A 20,113-nucleotide genomic window follows, 5' to 3' on the forward strand; every position below is an offset into this window, starting at 1 on the left:
TTGTTTAATTCCATAAAACAAATTTTAATACTTCTTCTATCAAAGTGAAAGAAACACAGGCAGTTTGAAATCAAGACAGAATTGCTGCATCTACCAGACTTACCTGGCACTTCATAAATGTATCATGTCCATCTGATGATAATTTTGCACGGTTGTATTTTCATTGAAGTTGCAGTTATTTTTAAATCTCTAATTCTTTTTGGTTTATCGTTTTTTATAACTGTAATAAGACAAAACACGAAAAAAATTGCATTCGAAAACTGTCCCATCAAGAGGTATAAACAGAGAAAACTAAGATTACGATTACTTCACTGACATTGCTTTTATATGGTTCCTGAAGGACAATGGGTTTCAGAGACAGCTGCAGTTTCTAGCACACGACTATAAAATTAGAAGCACGTTTCCCTAACAGTGACTGTAATGAAACTTACAAAGCTACTCTCAATAACAATGGTTGTCAAGTTATTGAGTCATAATGCTATCCTATAATATGTAAGAGTCTTGTATAAGAAGAAGGGCCTTTCAATAAGTGATAAGTAATGAGTATTTCTTTCAAAGATATACAAAGAAACCAACCTATCTATCGATTTTCCTGTGCGAAACTGTTTCAATTTCCTTGATAGATTAAAGTATAACCTGTTGATAACTGCTTACATCACTATCATCAATGAATCATCGAAGATAGGGCGTGTAGCTACGTCAATTCTTCTGTCGTAGACAGGGGGAATAACTATCAGCAGCCATACTGCTTATCTTCCTCCTACAGATCTTCCAGTTAAACAGAAGAGTTACTAAAGCATATTTTGTGTTGTACTCACAAACAGTAGTTATGTATTTAACGATGACCCAATTCCGGTGCTGCAGGGAGCCAAGTGGCAGGTGAGAGAGCAAGGCAGAAGTAAAGCGATACTGACGTCTAAGGAACTTGCACACTCAGGCTGAAGTCCAGGATTCGGGTCCCTTGGTAGTGGTGGGTAGGTGGGGTGGGGCAGTGTGGAGAGGGGGGGTCAGAATTTGCTACCCTCCGTTTCCACCCCAAATATAAATACCGTCACCACTTTAAACGTGCCACAAAAGAATAGCGTATTAATAATAATTTCATCAGTACTAGTAACAATAATAATAATAAACTTCTTAAGTACAATAAAACACATATAATGCTTTAATATAATAACAATATTAAAACAGATCGAAAGAAATTTCTTCTGAAGCCAAGATCGCTAAATATTATTTATTTTACGATGACTGGTTTTAATAGAAACGTACTGCCGTCATCGGTTCTACAAATCTTAAAAGAAGAATTATATAATGCTGTAAAAGAATAGTTTTTCAGAGTCTGGATAATGTATAAAAAACAAATTACAGACCTCCGGAAATTTAAATTGCACACGTATCAATCTTAGCGGGAACACATTCCACTCTTAAGACAGTGTAAAGTCAGCTTATTCGTCAGTAATAGGATGATGAAAATATAAAAGTGTTCGCTGAAGATGAGGTCTCACGTATCGATACCACCCCACGGGCGCCGTAACAACGGAACTGCAAGTTTCCATGAGACGCAGATATCGGGCGTGCCGGATCCGGCGGGCTCAACGCAGCACGCTCGCCGTGCCACGACTCCAGTAACTTGGAGCGCCCTGTGCCGCCGCGATAGTGGATGACCGGGACCAACTACATGGCGCACTGGTGCTCGAAGCGACTTCGCAATATGACGCTACACAGACGCCGCCTGCTCGCAGAATCGTCTTCATAATTCGTGCTTTAGTACAGAGAGACTTTTCCTCTAGGATATTACGAGCAGGACTATCTTTTGTTGCATCATTCGTCACGAGTCTTCGTATGCTTGGGGAAATACAAGTTAACTACATTTCCTGTCTGCTGTATTACTTATTCATTAATCATTTCTTCTCCTGTCCATCTTTCCTGCGACAACAGTTGCCGCACCACGCTATAGCCCACCTCTCCTTACCATTGTCGACAAAGTCGCACAAAACATACGAGAAATGGCATAAGTGCCAAATGTAACGTCGTAAGCCTACAACATCAAGGTACGAACTGAACGGATGTGCAGCTCAGAGCAGAGTGCGCACTTACAGAAACTGTCAACAGCTGCCGCTAGTAAACCAATACATCGTTCAAATTACACAAAAACCTTGGTGGACACTAAAAATTCCTCCAAGATGTTTTGTCAGTTCCCAGAAGCTAAACCGCCTGTGTCAACGGCCGGTAGACTGCCAGTTAGGGAGAAATGATGAGCGGGTTACTGGAAACGATAACCGTCCGGAGTGGCCAAGCGGTTCTAGGCGCTACAGTCTGGAACCGCGCGACTGCTACGGTCGCAGGTTCGAATCGTGCCTCGGGCATGAATGTGAGTGATGTCCTTAGGTTAGTTAGGTTTAAGTAGTTCTAAGTTCTAGGAGACTGATGACCTCCCACAGTGTTCAGAGCCACTTGAACCTCTTGGAAACACGGGGGCTATCGCAGTACAGGGGAACGACAGAGCGTCCAAGTCTGCAAGCGAAGCATAATGACATCACGGAAGCAGAGAGACACCACCATTTAGTGACAAGGCAGAGTGTCGTAAGGTAGGCTAGGTACAACACGACAATAAGTATTCAGTTGCCGAGCCAGCAGAAAAGAGCCACTGAAAGTTGAAGCTGCGAAAATCTAAAGTCACGATTGTGTGTCCTGGTTTTCCTACTGTCTGCTCTCCTAGTGTCCTAGTGACTTAGCACATCCACCCAGAGCATGGAAATCGCCAGCATAAATACCTCACCCATCATAACAAATTTCTCATTGCTGAACGCTGACTGCCAACTGCTCAATGCATACTCTCAGCCCTTGTATCAGTTGCAGGTATCGAGTGCGAAGGGAGGCAATGGAGTTCGACCCTCGCCAGCTGCATTGCAACTTCCGAGACTACAATGACAGGGCGCGGAGGCCGCCATCACCCTGCAAGCCGGGATCCACCTTCCGGAGGGGGGGGGGGGGGGGGGGGAGGGGGCTCTGCTGCTTCTCATCCCCTTCCTGTGGCAGACAACTATAATGCTTGCTCCTGTCTCCTAAACAGGGGCTGAAAAAGCCAACTCATGCATGCCAGTGAGTACTTCAGGTGGATCTGGGACCTGACTTCTGCAAATATCAGTGTGAAATATGTTTGCAGCTAGTAAACATGTGTCTGGATAAGGTGACATGGGCTTTACTCATAAATCTGTTGCATAAAAACAACAGCAAAAGCGCTGCTTCGCTTCGCCAGTGTTGACTCACTGAAGACATACGGAGAGGTCGTCTTTCCGCATCAGATTGAAAATCGTGATTCGGAAGTTCAAATTAACTGGTGATTTGGAAAGAGGCCGTCGGCCAGTTCCGCCACAAATTGTTGAAGAAGCTACACTTGCCATGGCACAGAATGTTCTCCCATGCCAACTTCTTCTACAGCTTTTAGCCCCTATAGCTCCCTCTGGTATCATGGACCGTAAGTATGGTACGTAATTAACAAATGTTATCCTCCCATTTGGAAATGTGTTTACTTGAAATGTTTACTCGCTATTTCCCTTTCGCGTATCTTCACAAATCTTTCCACAAAGTTTCTTTATCCTACGGACACTCGTATTTAATGGGGACACTCTCAAATAGCGAAAGTTAGTATAAATTCGAAGAGAATTTTAGAGCTCTTGATTCTAGTCCCCTAAAAATGAGTCTCGGGCATGAATCTATCATAGAAACCTTGAAAAAATCTTCATTCACATTAACAGAAACGCCCTGTTATAGTACATATAAAACATTTATCGTATGTAACAAAAAGGTATGGCCAAATTTCCAGAAAACTTTCCTCACTCAGGAATAAAAGTATTACATCAACATGGGTCACGAAACACTTTATTTCTGTTTTATAGCTAATTTTCTACTTCTCTTCATAGCAACATTAATCATGAGAAACACAGAAACAGGACGTACCAACATTACAAGGCACGTTTTCTCACATGAAATTTAGTCACATTAAATTTAGTCACTGTGTACAGTAGGTTGTAATTCTTAGGATTACCGCCACTGTTAGACATTCCAATTGAACGAAGGTAATGTTGACAGGCGACTAACTTCATTGCCCTACTAGCGTCGACCACATGGCATAAACCATTCAGTGCTCATCGCGGATTTCGTTTCCGCTACAGTGCAGTGAAAGTGTACCTAAACGCGATATAAAGGCACTCACTGTTCCGTTGTGTTATTGCGTTGTCAGTACTTTGTCCAACCTCCGTTCTTCCTGATAACCTAAAAATTCTCTTCAGCATTGACTTCATTAAGGTTTGTAGTTCTTACAGTGAAACTGTCGCCCGGTGTTCTCGTATCGCTCTTTTCAGCTCACATACGAGGCGTGATTGGAAAGTTTTAAGAATGGGCTTGTAATTGAACAATGGTGGTACTTATATGCTACTGTGATGCCTCTCCTTCAAAATAATCCCCTTCTCACTGAATACACCGACTCCAACAGTGTTTCCACTTTTGGAAACATTCCTGTAAATTTTTCCCCGAAGTGTGTTAAGGGCGCATGGATGTCTTCAATCGTGTCAAATCGCTTCCCTTTCAGTGAAAATTTCAGTTTAGGAAACACGCAGAAGTCCGCAGGGGCCAAATCAGGGGAATATGGAGGTTGTGGAAGCACAGGAATGTTGAATTTGGTCAAAAATTTAATGATGGAGAAGGCACGATGAGCCGGAGCATTGTCATGGTGTAGCACCCAACTCCTGTCTTTCCACAATGCAGGCCTTTTCTCCTGCACCTTTTTGCGCAAACGCTCAAGGACACATTAGTAGTATTGCTGGTTAATTGTCTGTCCTCCAGGGGTAAATTCGATGCATAATACCGGTAGAATCGAAAAAATGACCAAAATTGTCTTCACCTTCGACCGACTTTGCCGTGTTTCTTTCAGACGTGGTGAACCTGGAGTCTTCCACTGCGAAGACTGCACTTTGGTTCCAGGATCATATCCATATACCCACGATTCGTCACCTGTAATTACCCTATTTAACAAATCTGGGTCATTTTTAGTCCGCTTAATCAGTTCTTGGCACACTTCAAGTCTGTATTGTGTCTGGTCACTTGACACCACTTTTGGAATGAATTTTGCGGACACTTGATGCATGTTCAGATCTTCAGTTAAAATTGAATAGAAACTTAAATTAAGAACATCATCCCTCTCCCTAATTGTAAGTCTATGATCAGAGCGCACTAAGTCGCGAACTTTCACAACATTTTTATTTGTTTTTGAGGTGGAAGGACGGCCGAACTGTGGTTCATCTTCATATGATTCGCGGCCATTTTTAAATCCTTGAACCAGACAAAAACATTTTACTGACTCATAAATCTCCAAAAGCTGTTTTTAATAATTCGCAAGTCTCAGAAGCTGATTTCCCGTTTTTAAAACAAAATTAGTTGGTTCGTTTTTACGTCTGTTTTCACGCAGACAGAATCGGGAAACAAGCCCTAACAGACCCGCACTCAACCAGATGCCACAACGAACTGAATGAAGGAAACGCAGTTTCCTGTCAGAGGGCGTTCAAGGACAAGGCAACGACTCACTCCCCACCCTCCGTGTACCTGCCCGCCAAACCAGTAAGCAGTAGCGGATCCATTCTTAAAACTTTCCAATCGTACCCCGTACGACCTCAAATTGCCTTCCATTGCGATAGATACGCCTTGCAAGTATTCCCCAAATGTTTTCTACGGGGTTCAGCTCCAGAGTACGTGCAGGGCAGGGTAAGATATCGGTATCTTCATCTTCAGGCTACTTTTCTGTTGTGCAGAAACCTGTCAACATGCATTATCGTGTTGAAACGTTAGATTTTCATTCCCTAGGTCCTCAAATATTCTAATCCATTCTGTCTCTAGTACATCAGTATAAGTATACATATTAGAGTTCGTTCTACTGATCACCTAGGCAATGCGTGATTTCCCTTTATCGAAGAACGCTGCCCAAATACTAATACTTCCACCACCAAAATTTCTGCTCATTCTTCCCTGCTGCTCTGTTGTCAGATCAAATAGTTCAAATGGCTCTGAACACTATGGGACTTAACATCTGAGGTCATCAGTCCCCGAGAACTTAGAACTACGTTAACCTATCTAACCTAAGGACATCACACACATCCATGCCCGAGGCAGGCTTCGAACCTGCGACCGCAGCGGTCGCACTGTTCCAGACTGAAGCGCCTAGAACCGCTCGGCCACACTGGCCGGCCTGTTGTCAGATCCTGCCACTCAAATTGAAATTCACACAAACTATCCAGATTCAGTATCTCGTCATTGAAGAGAACTTTAACCCATTCTCAAGTCTAAGATATATGTTTTTCAGCGAACTCCAATTCACCCTGTTTATGTTCGTGTCTTAGAGCAGGTTTCTGCAATCGTGTCTTGAATGCAAGATGTTTTGATCTGATAAAATTTGTCGTACATGTCGGGGGTTACTGGCGATCGTAAACCAGCAACAATTTGAGAAGAATAACTGTTTGTGATCCTTGCTTTGCTCAAAAGTAACCGTTTCGAGTTTCTACTTTTCCCATATTTTCCAATTTCGTCACATCATGCTCCGAATGTAAGGAAATTTTTAATCACTGTACATGAACGGTTGAATTTCTCGGAGATTTGGCGATTAGGGAGTCCCACTTCCTTCCCCTCGCCGATTTCTGCTTTTCCATCATATAATAAATGTTGAGTGCGTGAATATGTCACAATCGTGGTTTATGTACACAATACGCTCTGTCACTGATGGTGTCTGTTTCCTGTCTGCGAGAAACACACCTATGCACATACTAACACCGCAAAGAGCCGAGTGCCTTTATACCGAATTCCGCTCTTTGACACTCCAGTAGTTGACGTGTTGTAGACTGAGATGACAAAAGTCATAAGAAATCTCCTGATACCGCGTCGAACCTCCTTATGCCCGGCGTAGTGTAACAACTCAACCTGGCATGGGCTCAACAAGTCGCTGGAAGTTCACTGCAGAAATATTGAGTCATGTTGCCTCTATCGCCGTCCATAATTCCAGAAGTGTTTCCGGTGTCGGATTTTGTGCATCAACTGATCTCTCGATTGTGTCCCATAAATGTTCGATGGAAATCATGTCGGGCGACCTGAGTGACCAAACCATTCACTAGATTTGTCCAGAATGTTATGAAATGACGCACAGTCATCCATAAAAATTTCACCGTTGTTTGGAAACATGAAGTCCATGAATGGCCGCAGATGGTCTCCAAGTAGCCAAACATAACGATCTCCAGTCAATGGTTGCATCAGTGGACGCAGTCCATTCCCTGTAAACACAACGCACACCGTTATGGAACTACTACCAGCTTACAAAGAGCCTTGTTAACAACTTGGATCCATGGCTTCGTGGGGTCTACGCCACACTCGAACCCCTACCTTAGCTCTTACCAACTGAAATCAGTTTCTAGTCGTCTAGGATCCAACCGATATGGTCACGAGATCAGGAGAGGCGCTGCAGGCGAAGTCGTACTGTTAATAATGGGACTGGCGTCAGGCGTCTGCTGCCACAGTCCATCAACGCCCAATTTCGCTATACTGTCCTAACGGATCCGTTCGCCGCAAGTCCCACATTGATTTCTGCGATTATTTCGGGTAAAGTTGGTTGTTAGCACTGACAACTCTACGCAAATGCCTCTAATCTTTGTCGTTTAGAGAATCAGGTCGACCACTCTGTTGTCCATTGTAAGAGGTAATGTCTGAAATGTGGTTCTCTCGGCACACTTTTGATGCTGTGGATCTCGGAATGTTGAATTCCCTAAAGATTTCCAAAATGGAATATCCCATGCTTCAAGTTCTAACTATCATTCCACGTTCAAAGTATACTGACTCCCATCTGGCGACCATAGCCACGTCGTAAATCTTTTGACAGGAAGCAGCTGAGTACAAACGACAACTCTGTCAATGCGCCGCCCTTGCATACGATGTGTACGCGATACTACCGCCATTTGTATATGTGGATATCGCTATCCCAACACTTTTGTCACATCAGTGTATACTGTACTAATGACACCAAATGCGATACCATCTGATTACATTTGTCAGTATACTGTATTTCATGCTATTGCATATAGGCTGTGAGCAACTATTGCAGCCGACAATGTTAATTTTTCTAAAATATCGATGCCTTTATACTGATCTCTACTATTGTAAGGGCTTCCCACCTATCTCTGCAGCAACGTGTGTGCTGGCCTTCAGCTGCCAGTTAACAGTTACGACGAATAATTTTGACATAATAAACAATTTACTTATTTTTCCCACCTGTCTTGTTTTCATTTAACTGCCCCTTACATCAAGTGAGCAATAATATGGAAATAAAGCGTTTTCGGACCCGTATCCATATCATACACTTCATTACTCTACGTGTCAGGAATATTTCCGACAAGTTTGGGCATGCCTCTTTGCTGCATACTGAATTTCTGCGCCATCACAGTGAATGGCATCTCGATGAGGTTCGACAACATCAGTCATTCGCTGTGCCATGACTGGGTAAACATCTTCATATAGAAGATTATCACTGCCCAACCACTGTCGTTTGAGAGCTTATCCAGGTCAGTGAATGAATGGTGGACCGTTCTCAGACAAACTCAAAATATTTCAGTGAACTCAGGATACAGTTAGGGTAGTGAACTCAGGATACAGTTATGGTGTGTGATTCTTCATGCAGACGCCAGGAAGTCATTATTTTACACCAAGGGACGCGAGAATTGCCATCCCTGAAAATAGGACTGGGTAATGTGATCGTCCTACCGAATTGACTGTTACAGTGGATAAGGCGCTCAACTCGCATTTCCCAGGAGTGTGGACTTCCCTTCAGGCCAACCATATTTGGATTCATTAAAGCGAACAGAGGAATGGTTCCAACGAAAATGGCACAGCAGAATTTTTTCGCCCTCAGTATAGCTGTAATGATCCAAGACATATGTCACTTTGACCAAACGATTCGCTCTTTCGTACGTAACCTACACTCAACCTTATCCATCTTGCATCACATATTGTTCGCAAGATTCCCACAACGTTCGCTGCCGTATACGATGAACACGACACTGTAAATTTTTACTGGGGGAATAACGAGAGTTTTCTGTTGACGTACCACTCTCCAGCCCTCCGAGATTCACTGCACGTGGCTCTTCACCCACGGTATACAGACAACTGACTAGGCAGTTTTCAGCATGTTCCTTGTTTCAGTTCCAGATGCGCCTGTGATGTAAAATTACATTGATGCCGATGATACAAGTACAGCTATCACACACAACAGACAAGAATTAACTGATGAAATTATAAACGATGTTTTCCAGAAAGTCATTAAGTGGTTCTCTCCCAGTGGGCTCTTATTAAACTTTGACGAAACACCGTATATACAGTTCCACACAGTAAATGGAATGACATCATTAATAAACATAGACTTCGATCAGAAATCGGTAACTAAGGTAGAATATTCAAAATTTCTAGGTATATGCATTCATGAGGGGTTGAACTGGAAAAACACACTGAAAATCTGCTGAAACGTTTGAGTTCAGCTACTTATGCTATTACGGTCATTGCAAATTTTGGCAATATACACTCCTGGAAATGGAAAAAAGAACACATTGACACCGGTGTGTCAGACCAAGCATATTTGCTCCGGACACTACGAGAGGGCTGTACAAGCAATGATCACACGCACGGCACAGCGGACACACCAGGAACCGCGGTGTTGGCCGTCGAATGGCGCTAGCTGCGCAGCATTTGTGCACCGCAGCCGTCAGTGTCAGCCAGTTTGCCGTGGCATACGGAGCTCCATCGCAGTCTTTAACACTGGTAGCATGCAGCGACAGCGTGGACGTGAACCGTATGTGCAGTTGACGGACTTTGAGCTAGGGCGTATAGTGGGCATGCGGGAGGCCGGGTGGACATACCGCCGAATTGCTCAACACGTGGGGCGTGACGTCTCCACAGTACATCGATGTTGTCGCCAGTGGTCGGCGGAAGGTGCACGTGCCCGTCGACCTGGGACCGGACCGCAGCGACGCACGGATGCACGCCAAGACCGTAGGATCCTACGCAGTGCCGTAGGGGACCGCACCGCCACTTCCCAGCAAATTAGGGACACTGTTGCTCTTCAGGTATCGGCGAGGACCATTCGCAACCGTCTCCAAGAAGCTGGGCTACGGTCCCGCACACTGTTAGGCCGTCTTCCGCTCACGCCCCAACATCGCGCAGCCCGCCTCCAGTGGTGTCGCGACAGGCGTGAATGGAGGGACGAATGGAGACGTGTCGTCTTCAGGGATGAGAGACGCCTCTGCCTTGGTGCCAATGATGGTCGCATGCGTGTTTGGCGCCGTGCAGGTGAGTGCCACAATCAGGACTGCATACGACCGAGGCACACAGGGCCAACACCCGGCATCATGGTGTGGCGAGCGATCTCCTACACTGGCCGTACACCTCTGGTGATCGTCGAGGGGACACTGAATAGTGCATGGTACATCCAAACCGTCATCGAACCCATCGTTCTACCATTCCTAGACCGGCAAGGGAACTTGCTGCTCCAACAGGACAATGCACGTCCGCATGTATCCCGTGCCACCCAACGTGCTCTAGAAGGTGTGAGTCAACTACCCTGGCCAGCAAGATCTCCGGATCTGTCCCCCATTGAGCATGTTTGGGACTGGATGAAGCGTCGTCTCACGCGGTGTGCACGTCCAGCACGAACGCTGGTCCAACTGAGGCGCCAGGTGGAAATGGCATGGCAAGCCGTTCCACAGGACTACATCCAGCATCTCTACGATCGTCTCCATGGGAGAATAGCAGCCTGCATTGCTGCAAAAGGTGCATATACACTGTACTAGTGCCGACATTGTGCCTGCTCTGTTGCCTGTGTCTATGTGCCTGTGGTTCTGTGGTTCTGTCAGTGTGATCATGTGATGAATCTGACCCCAGGAATGTGTGAATAAAGTTTCCCCTTCCTGGGACAATGAATTCACGGTGTTCTTATTTCAATTTCCAGCAGTGTACATGTCAGTAAATTAGCTTACCAGGCCTATTTTCATTCTCTGCTTTCGTATGTCATCATATTCTGGGATAACTCATCATTGAGTAAAAGAGTGTTCATTGCACAAGAGCGTGTAATCATAATAATTAGTGGAGCTCATCCAAGATCATCCTGCAGACACCTATTTAAAGAGCTAAGGATCTTCACTGTAGCCTCATAATATATATAATCACCTATGAAATTTGTTATTAACAATACGAAAGAATTCAAAAGTAATAGCAGTGTACATGGCTACGACACTAGGAGAAAGTATGATCTTCACTACTGAATATTAAATCTAATTTTGGCTCAGAAGGGGGTCAATTATGCTGCCACAAAAGTCTTTAGTCACATCAAAATTCTGACAGAATAGTATTTAAAAGCAAATTAAAAGAATTTCTGAATGGCAACTCCTTCTAATCATTAGATGAATTTTTGGATATAGCAAGTGGGCAATTTTCCCCACCCTTCACCGAAAAAAAAATTTAAAATATTAAGTGTCATGTAGTATTTTGTGTAGTGTAATATCTTGTATAGACAAATTTTATTAACCTGACACGTTCCTCATCATTAGGAAATGTCACATTCATGATCTATGGAACAAGTACTAATCTAATCTAATCTATGGAACAAGTACTAATCTAATCTAATCTATGGAACAAGTACTAATCTAATCTAATCTATGGAACAAGTACTAATCTAATCTAATCTTTGGAATGTTCGTTTAGGAGCGCTACAAGAATGACAAGCTTCGACGCCCTGCGGGAACATCTATCTCGCTATTTTTCGCTAAGTGCATACACACGTACCGTTTGGTTCTGTTTACCTTGTCCATCTTTCTGTTCCTTGTCTGATATGAATTTCTTGCACATAGATATGGCTGCCACTTCCGGCAAGCAGGCCTAAGACATTGGCTGACTTTTCTTCCTCCGGCGCATCTGCCTTGTGGCTCATGCCATATGCTATGAAAGAGACAGACACCACGCTTTACTACACCCACGGACGCACTGAACAAAACGATTCCCGTGTAGTTGTCCTCCCAGTCGCTGCAATCCATACCACTTAGTTGGTGGCGGCTGTTATTTTTACTTCCAAAATGGTTGGTGACTTTTTTTCTGAGGACTTAGTTGGGAGGAAGTGGCAAGGTTTACTCAATATATTTCAGGGTTACGTACTGGGACTCCATGATCCTCGTGGCTATAGAGTGCTTGGCCCTGTTCATGTTGCAGACAGTCACGGCCGGAAACGGCAGCACGTTGAGCGGTGTGGCCGTAGGGGACAGCGTCACGATCACTGGGTCGTCCCACTTCTGGTACAGGATGGTGATGTAGTACGTGGCGGCCGCCACCGCCAGCAGAAACGACAGCAGCCAGAAGAACCTGCAACAACTGCCGTGCAGACGTCTGTGCCGCAAGGCATTTCTGTGTAAACACTGAAGTTACAACAATGTATTTCAAGCACAATCAATTCAGTGTTCTTTGAAACCTGTATGACATGGCTCTTTCTTTTTCGTTAGTGTTTAATGGGCTGTTGATAGTGAAGTTACTAAAAGCTGAACTTTGAATTATTCACCATTTACTTTCGAACCTCTTGAAGTAGCAGTGTTTGCAGGCAAAATTATTGGGTTTCAGTACCGACTGTTGTGAAAATAAATTCTGTAGCTAGTAAACATGTTTTTAAGTCCCAATAATATTTGATTTAACAAAATTAGGCCTGAAATCCGTTTTAGTCTGTTGTTGTCACTTCCCTTAAATTTTTCGACATTTTTGAGTTACTTTGGACCACATTGCATTACTGTGTACAGGTAACTTGTCATCTGCAACTCAGTGATGTTACTGTGAATGTGGTTGGCGAGTTAACCAATAGCTTTGTCTATAAACGTAATTTCATTGCATTAAAATATTTCGTGACTATTATTATTATTACTTACATTTTATGGCCTTCATTGGACCACTCTAGCCAACCTTATACAAAGAATTTTTCATTTTCCTGTCAGTCCAATATTTCTTCATTCTCTCGGATCTCATCCTTCTTTCTTCATCGGATATCACCCTTCCTATTGCCTGTTTGTTGATTCTAGTTTGCAGTCTGATTTGTTTCTCTGTGAGTTTTCTGACTTTGTCAGTTTTGTTTCTTAGGTCTTCCAGTGCAAACTGTAGCTCATCCATATCTTCCTTTAATTCTGTATTCCACTTAATGTTGCACTTACTATTCCACAATTTTCATATTATTCTCCTGATGATTCTGTTCTCTGGTGTTCTGATTAGATATCCGAAAAATGAAATTCATTTCTTTCTGATTGCGCTTATTGCTGGTTCTATTTCCTTGTAGACTGTTTCATTTGTAGCTACTCTCCAGCGTCCATCTTTCTGGTAAGATTTGTTGATGCACATTCTGATGATTCTTCTCTCTATTTTGAGTATTTTGTCTATTTGTGCAGTGTTAGTTTGTTTTGAAGATAATTTTACTTGCGTACGATATTTCGTTGAGTGACTGTTTTGTAGTGTTTTAATTTTGTTCTTATTGACAGGCTCTTTTTGTTGTGGTGTTCTTGGTGATAGATTGTGCTCTAGTCAGTTTGTTTATTCTGTTATGCCATGCTGGCTTTTCATTGAGGTTATATGTTATGATTTCTCCCATATATTTAAATTTATCTACAAGTTTGATTTCTTGGTTTCCTAAGGCAATGTTATTTATGAGTGGTGGGTCAGTTAACATTATGACTGTTTTTTCTGTGCTATTTCCTGTAGTGAGATAAGTTGTTGTTTGGTTTTCTGAATACTGTTGGACAAAAGAGCAAGGTCATCATCAAATCCTAGACAATTTAAACTTATGTTGTCTTTGGGAATTCCAATTTGGATGTTCCTTTGTGTCAGTCTTGTACCATCCTCTCATTATGCATTCTAAAGCACAGTTGAACAGCAAGGGTGCCAAGCAATCTCCTTGTCTTAAACCTGTTTTTGTGATGAACGGCTCAGAGAGTTCCCCCTGAATTTGACTTTTGATACAGTGTTGGTCAAGGTGAGTTCCATCAATTTGATTAATTTTGTATGGAGCCCAAAACTTCTTAAGATTTTTATTATTGAAGGTCTATGGATACAGTCATATGCTTCTTAAAGTCCACGAAGGTTGTTACAAGAGGTTCATTTTGTTTCTTGTAACATGCTATGGCTAATTTTAAAGTGATGACCTGTTCTGCACAACTTCTCCAAGGTCTGAAGCCTGTTTGGTATGGGTTTTGTGTGATGTCCTTAGGTTAGTTAGGTTTAAGTAGTTCTAAGTTCTAGGGGACTGATGACCACAGATGTTAAGTCCCATAGTGCTCAGAGCCATTTGAACCAACCTGCTTGGTATTCACCTAATTCTTCCTCTAGTTGTTCTTTGCTCCTCTTGTATAATATTCTGGAGAAAATCTTGTCTATGCAGTCTAAGAGAGAGACCTCTGTAATTATCTGGTTTGCTTTTATCTCCTTTTTTGTGGCGTGTTGGATTAAGGCTGTGGTCCAATGTTCAGGGAACTTTTCTGTTATCCAGATTTTTGTTAGGACTATGTGTAAGGATGTTCGAACTGTATCACTGGCATTTTTCCACATTTCTGCAAACACTTGGTCTTCTCCTCATCTCTCTGAGTGCTGTTTCCACCTTTTGGATTGTTAGAGGATTTATGAGATCACGTGGAGTCTTGATGGGTGTGTCTGTATTAATTGCTAAATGTTCCTGGGGTTCTTCACGATTAAAAAGTTTACTAAACGCCTTTGCCATGATTTCGACATTTTCCTTGTCATTATGTGCCATTTTTCCATATTTCCTTTTCAGCATTAATGTGGGAGGGGTAAATTTTTGCAATTGTCTTCCATACATTTTGTAAAAGTCTCTGGGATTGGTTTTGTGGTAATTTTCTTCTATTGAGTCGATTAGATCTTTCTGTGATTTCCTCTTGATTTGCCTGATAATTTGTGTGAACTGTTTCCTCATATTTTGAGGTTGGCTGCACTTTCTTCGGTTTTGTGTGTTTGATATTTCAACCATGCATGACATCGTTCTTCATGAATTTTGTCACATTCTGAGTTCCACTAGACATGTGCTTTACATGGGGCTGAATTTTCTGCATGTTGCCTGAGAATTTGAACCAGTTCTTCTAAATTATGTGTCAGTTTTATGTTTTGTGTGAGTTCCCTATATTTATCATTTCTAGTTAATTGGTTTGGATTGAAGTTCCTCTTTCGTTCATTGCACTTTGGTTGGTTTTTTTTAGTGTTGCAAACTTAATTTTGATTTTGACAATGTAATAAACTAAACCTGTATCTACCCTCTTGATACTTTAACATTGTAGATTTCTCTGTGGAAGTATATGCCCATAAATACATGATCCATCTGCCATTCTCCTTTTCTCCAATCAGGATGTTTCCAAGTTTTAAGTTTGTTTGGCCTCCTTTTGAAGTATGTGGACTTTGAGATCAGTTTGTATTCCCTATAGAGTTCAACATGTCTTTGACTATTCTTATTTTTTTGTTTATGTGGAGCCCATTTCCCAATGATATCCCAGGATTTCTTTTCCCTTCCGAGTTGGACATTGAAGTCCCCTAACAGGATCATAACATTGTTAATACTTGCTTAGTTTATTGTTTGGGCTAGGAGATCCCAAAACTTTTCTACTTCTTTTCTAGTATTTGTTAGAGATTATATTTGGTATTAACATACAATCATTGTCGAGATATCTGTTCATAGCTTTTGAAATACACACACAAACGCGACTCTTGTCTATGGGAAGCTTCACTTTAGATTAGCACTTTTTTATTTTACAAGACACAGTGTTTCTGTTGCTTCTGCATGTCCATTTCCTGTCCGTTTGTTCTCACATCAGTTTGGCATCAAATTTAATCTTTAACTCTCTTCTCTGCCCTTTCTCTCTCTGTCTCTCTCTCTCTCTCTCTCTCTCTCTCTCTCTCTCTCTGTGTGTGTGTGTGTGTGTTTATATGTTTGCATCCTCTATTCAGTACAGTTCCTTCACTGTGTGAAATAGCGTGCAGTTGCGTAGAGTAGTGTAGTCGTTTATAATATGTTTTCTTTCTGCTAATGCTGTGTGGTAGTTTTGCTGTAGTGAAAATTATGTTACAGACTGTGGCTGGATTTTAGTGTTTTTAAATCTGTTTCTGCTTTGGTTGGATGACTGTTGTAGGCTATTAAGTGGTCAGCAAAAGTGTTAATGAAGCTGTTACTTTTTATAACTCTGCGGTGTTCTGAATACTTTCTTTTAAAATCCAGGCATATATGTAACAAGTATAGTGACTGATGTGAGTTGTATGGAAGTTCATATATACCAGATCTGTTGAATTTATTTGTGTCAGCACACAAGGACTAAACCAACAAGGGAACGCAAGACACACACATTGATAAAATATCAACTACGATTACGAATATAGCAGCGCTAAATTACTTTCAGTTCAACAAAGAATTTTATTCCCAACGGGAAGGACTGCCAATGGGCTCACCGATTACTGTCTTGTTAATAACATAGTTCACAGACTAAGCGACATTTTAAAGAAACAGGGACTTTAAATAAGATATAGGACTGACAACACAACACATAAAAACTCAGAACACAGGAAACACCAAAACATAAATTTAACTGATCAGAAATATAAGAGCTTCTGTGCTACCCATGCCAGTTAGTAGTAATATGACAAATATGCAGGAACTTTAAAACAAGGTATTCAGACCACCACAGAGCTCTAAAATATAGTAGCTCCAATAGTACATTTCCTGAACACTTAATAGAACACAACCATCACCCAACTAACGTAGAAGCACATTCAAAAACAATAAAATCTAGGCACAGCCACAAACTCACTCCTTCTCTCTCTCTCTCTCTCTCTCTCTCTCTCTGTCTCTCTCTCTCTCTCTCTCTCTCTCTCTCTCTCTCTCTCTCCGTCACACACACACACACACACACACACACACACACACACACACACGCACACACACACAAACGCGCGCTCGCGCACGCGCTCTCACTCACATACATACACATGCAGGGAGAGTGAGGGAGGGGGGGGGGGGGGGGGGAGAGAGAGGGAGAGAAGAGGAAGGGAGTGGGGAGTTAGAGAGAGAGAGAGTAAACGAAGTTCAAATATGGCGTCAAACTGATATGATAACTAGTGAACATTAGCACTGACTGGACTGACAGTAGCATCAGAAACATTGCGTTATCTGTAGTAAAAATATGGTACCTGTAAGTAAAGATCAGAATTAATATTTCGAAACTAACTTTAAGTAATCCAAAATATAGTCGCAAAACATTTTCACACCGTAAAATAACGTTTGTAGAAAAGGCGATTTGTTAATTCGCCAACCAAACTCATATAATATAACTAAATTGCAGTTGATAAGTTATCTATATATATTAATATTGTGATGGTTCTGCAAAACCTTCACCGAAGAGTCAAGCAGTATATTGCTCCCTCCTACGTATAACTCGCGAAGACACCATGAGGATAAAATCAGAGAGATTAGAGCCCACACAGAAGCATACCGACAATCCTTCTTTCCACGTACAATACGAGACTGGAATAGAAGGGAGAACCGATAGAGGTAGTCAGGGTACCCTCCGCCACACACCGTCAGGTGGCTTGCGGAGTATGGATGTAGATGTAGATGTAGAATGCAAAAAAATTTAAGGCAATGTCCATAATGGAAAGAAACTGAGTTTAGGTCTAACTTCATTAGTACAAGGGAAGGACAAATATACTTAAATAAGATTTCTCTGACGGGGCGAAAAAGAAGGAAGTTAGAAGAACCCTAAGTTGATGACAAAAGGCCTACGGCTTGTCAAAAGATTTAGGTTGGTTGATGGTTTAAGGAATGGAGAGTACATTTGCTGATGCACTGTAAGGAAATAGCGCCTGGCTTACTTTTGATAACCGTTAAATATGTTAATGTACCAGGCATTTACCAGGAGGCGAAAAAGCGTCCTTCGACTTCCCTACCGCACGTCTTCAAGCGCATGACCACAGCGATTGGTTACATTGTCGAAAATTATTATCGTTGGTCTTAGAATCTCCTAAGGAATGTTACAGTTTATGTGTCCTTAACTGAAATTTGATAATAACATACCGTGCCGAGAGTCAAGTTTTTGTGATAAATCTTCAATGCGCCATTGCTCTGAAACAGCTTAATGTCATTAACTCAAGTTATAATACAGAAACAACGAATTACGATGCATACTCTCAAAATTAACAAGTGTGGGGCGACACTTGATCTGTTTCTGATTTCAGACGAATGCCAGTTGAAAGTGGTTGTGGCTTTCTCATTTTAGTCACCCGTCATTCTATTTTTTTTTTTTTTTAGAAGCGAGATGGTACGTGCACAAACTTGTAGGATATGCACTTGCGCATTTACATTTGAAATCACGCCCAAAGTTTGCGCAGTGTGTAACAGCATGCACAGAAGCAGTATAACCGTGCGAATATATCTTATTTCATGTGTGTACTGTTTAAAAATGTTATCTGTTGGCGCTTTTGTTCATTTGTGTTATATACCGGTACAGATACAACACCCATGTGTTTAACTTTATGTGAATTTGTGAATTTATAATTTTAGGCTAGGTTTCATGATTTTCTTACATATTATCACGAACCATTTACTTTTGTTTTGACTTCCAAAACCATGGAGGAGGATTATTCCATTTCCTTCACTCTGATAGCGGTGTTGCGTCTCTTTGATATTCTATCTCTTTGATTATAAATATTACAATACTAACTGCATTTGGCAAAAATAAAAAGCAAAGGAAATCAGATTTACTTTCATAAAAGAAAAAGAAAAGAAAGCCAGTGTAGATAATAAAATACATCAATGGCTTAGCTTGAAGTTTAATCTCTGTGAGACTGTGATACATTGAACACAACAAAATTTTTCGCTTGACAGAAATTTCATAAACAGAAACATCATGTAAGAAGCTATTTTTTGCCACTGATATTGACATTATATCCATTCTTAACGTTAATTTAAATGGTCTCAGTCTGAATAAATTTTCGATAACACACTGGTATTAGTCTGCGACATACAGGGTGCAAGTTAATAAAATCGAGAAACTGCAAGGATAGGAAGTGGAGGAAAAAATATCCTATGAACATGTGTCCAGCAATGCATCGTTGCCAAGGTAGATGGCGCTGACAAATGACAGTTCCTCTCACCAAGTGTAGTGTGTTCTTTATGTGTCGTAGGCTGTGTGATTAAGAACTAAGGATTCTTTGCAAGAATATAAAAAGTCGCTTTAAAACTAAAATTGGTTATACGTACACTAAATATTTTGTGCTAAAGAACCGTAATTTAGGGGCGATAGCAAATAGGAACCAGTTAAACTATAGCGTAATGCTAAGTGTCGATCATAGAGCGACAATTACACTTCTCGCACTTGTTTATACAATGTTAAGTAAATTAAATTTTCAGTCATATTAATTTAAAAAGTGGCGCAGTACAAAATAATTTGTAGATCCTGTAGTCAAGGATGTGTTGGATGGCCAAAGACGTAGCTTGTAGACTCAGTGATTCTAGTTGTGCTTAAATAACGTCATACTCTGAAAAGTGAATTTTAAATATTAAATGTTAAATAGCGCAGGAAGTTAATAAATTTTTAGTTATAAGTTAGTTAGACTGTGGTTAGACACAATGGGCATCTCTATTGAGGATTACTGCCAGTCTACAGCAAAGGTGGGATTCTCATACGGTAAACTTACATCCTGAGTGAGATGATCTATGGGACTGGTACATACTCTAGTTATGGTCTAGATGTCGTAACAGTTGAGGTAGTGAGCTGGAGGAGGTAGTTGCTGAAAGACTTATGAGTATAAAATACCATTTTATGTTAAGTGCTTTGGTCCTCAAGTAGAATTTTAATCATGCAAGGTAGTATTGAGTTGTGGTGTTTGTTAGATAATTGTTTTTGTTGGATAGCGTGTCTTAATTGTTCACAATTAATGAAAGTTGGTGATAAGATTAATTTAGGTTTTTAATACCGAATTTTTGACTTTGTTATAAATAAAAACATAGATGCAGAGCATGATG

The 20,113-nt window shown here is 41.5% G+C and overlaps 1 protein-coding gene across 1 annotated transcript in view; it reads right to left on the reverse strand.

The window, feature by feature from the left end:
• LOC126355569 (pickpocket protein 28-like) overlaps positions 1–20,113 on the reverse strand; it is a 137,653-nt gene that overhangs the window by 87,841 nt on the left and 29,699 nt on the right. Inside the window, exon 3 of the mRNA XM_050005931.1 lies at positions 12,226–12,429. Coding sequence (XP_049861888.1) covers positions 12,226–12,429 — 204 coding nt within the window. The remainder of the gene's footprint in view (positions 1–12,225; positions 12,430–20,113) is intronic.

The sequence above is a fragment of the Schistocerca gregaria genome, chromosome 3 (genome assembly GCF_023897955.1).
Source record: "Schistocerca gregaria isolate iqSchGreg1 chromosome 3, iqSchGreg1.2, whole genome shotgun sequence".
In the NCBI taxonomy this organism is placed as follows: domain Eukaryota; kingdom Metazoa; phylum Arthropoda; class Insecta; order Orthoptera; family Acrididae; genus Schistocerca; species Schistocerca gregaria.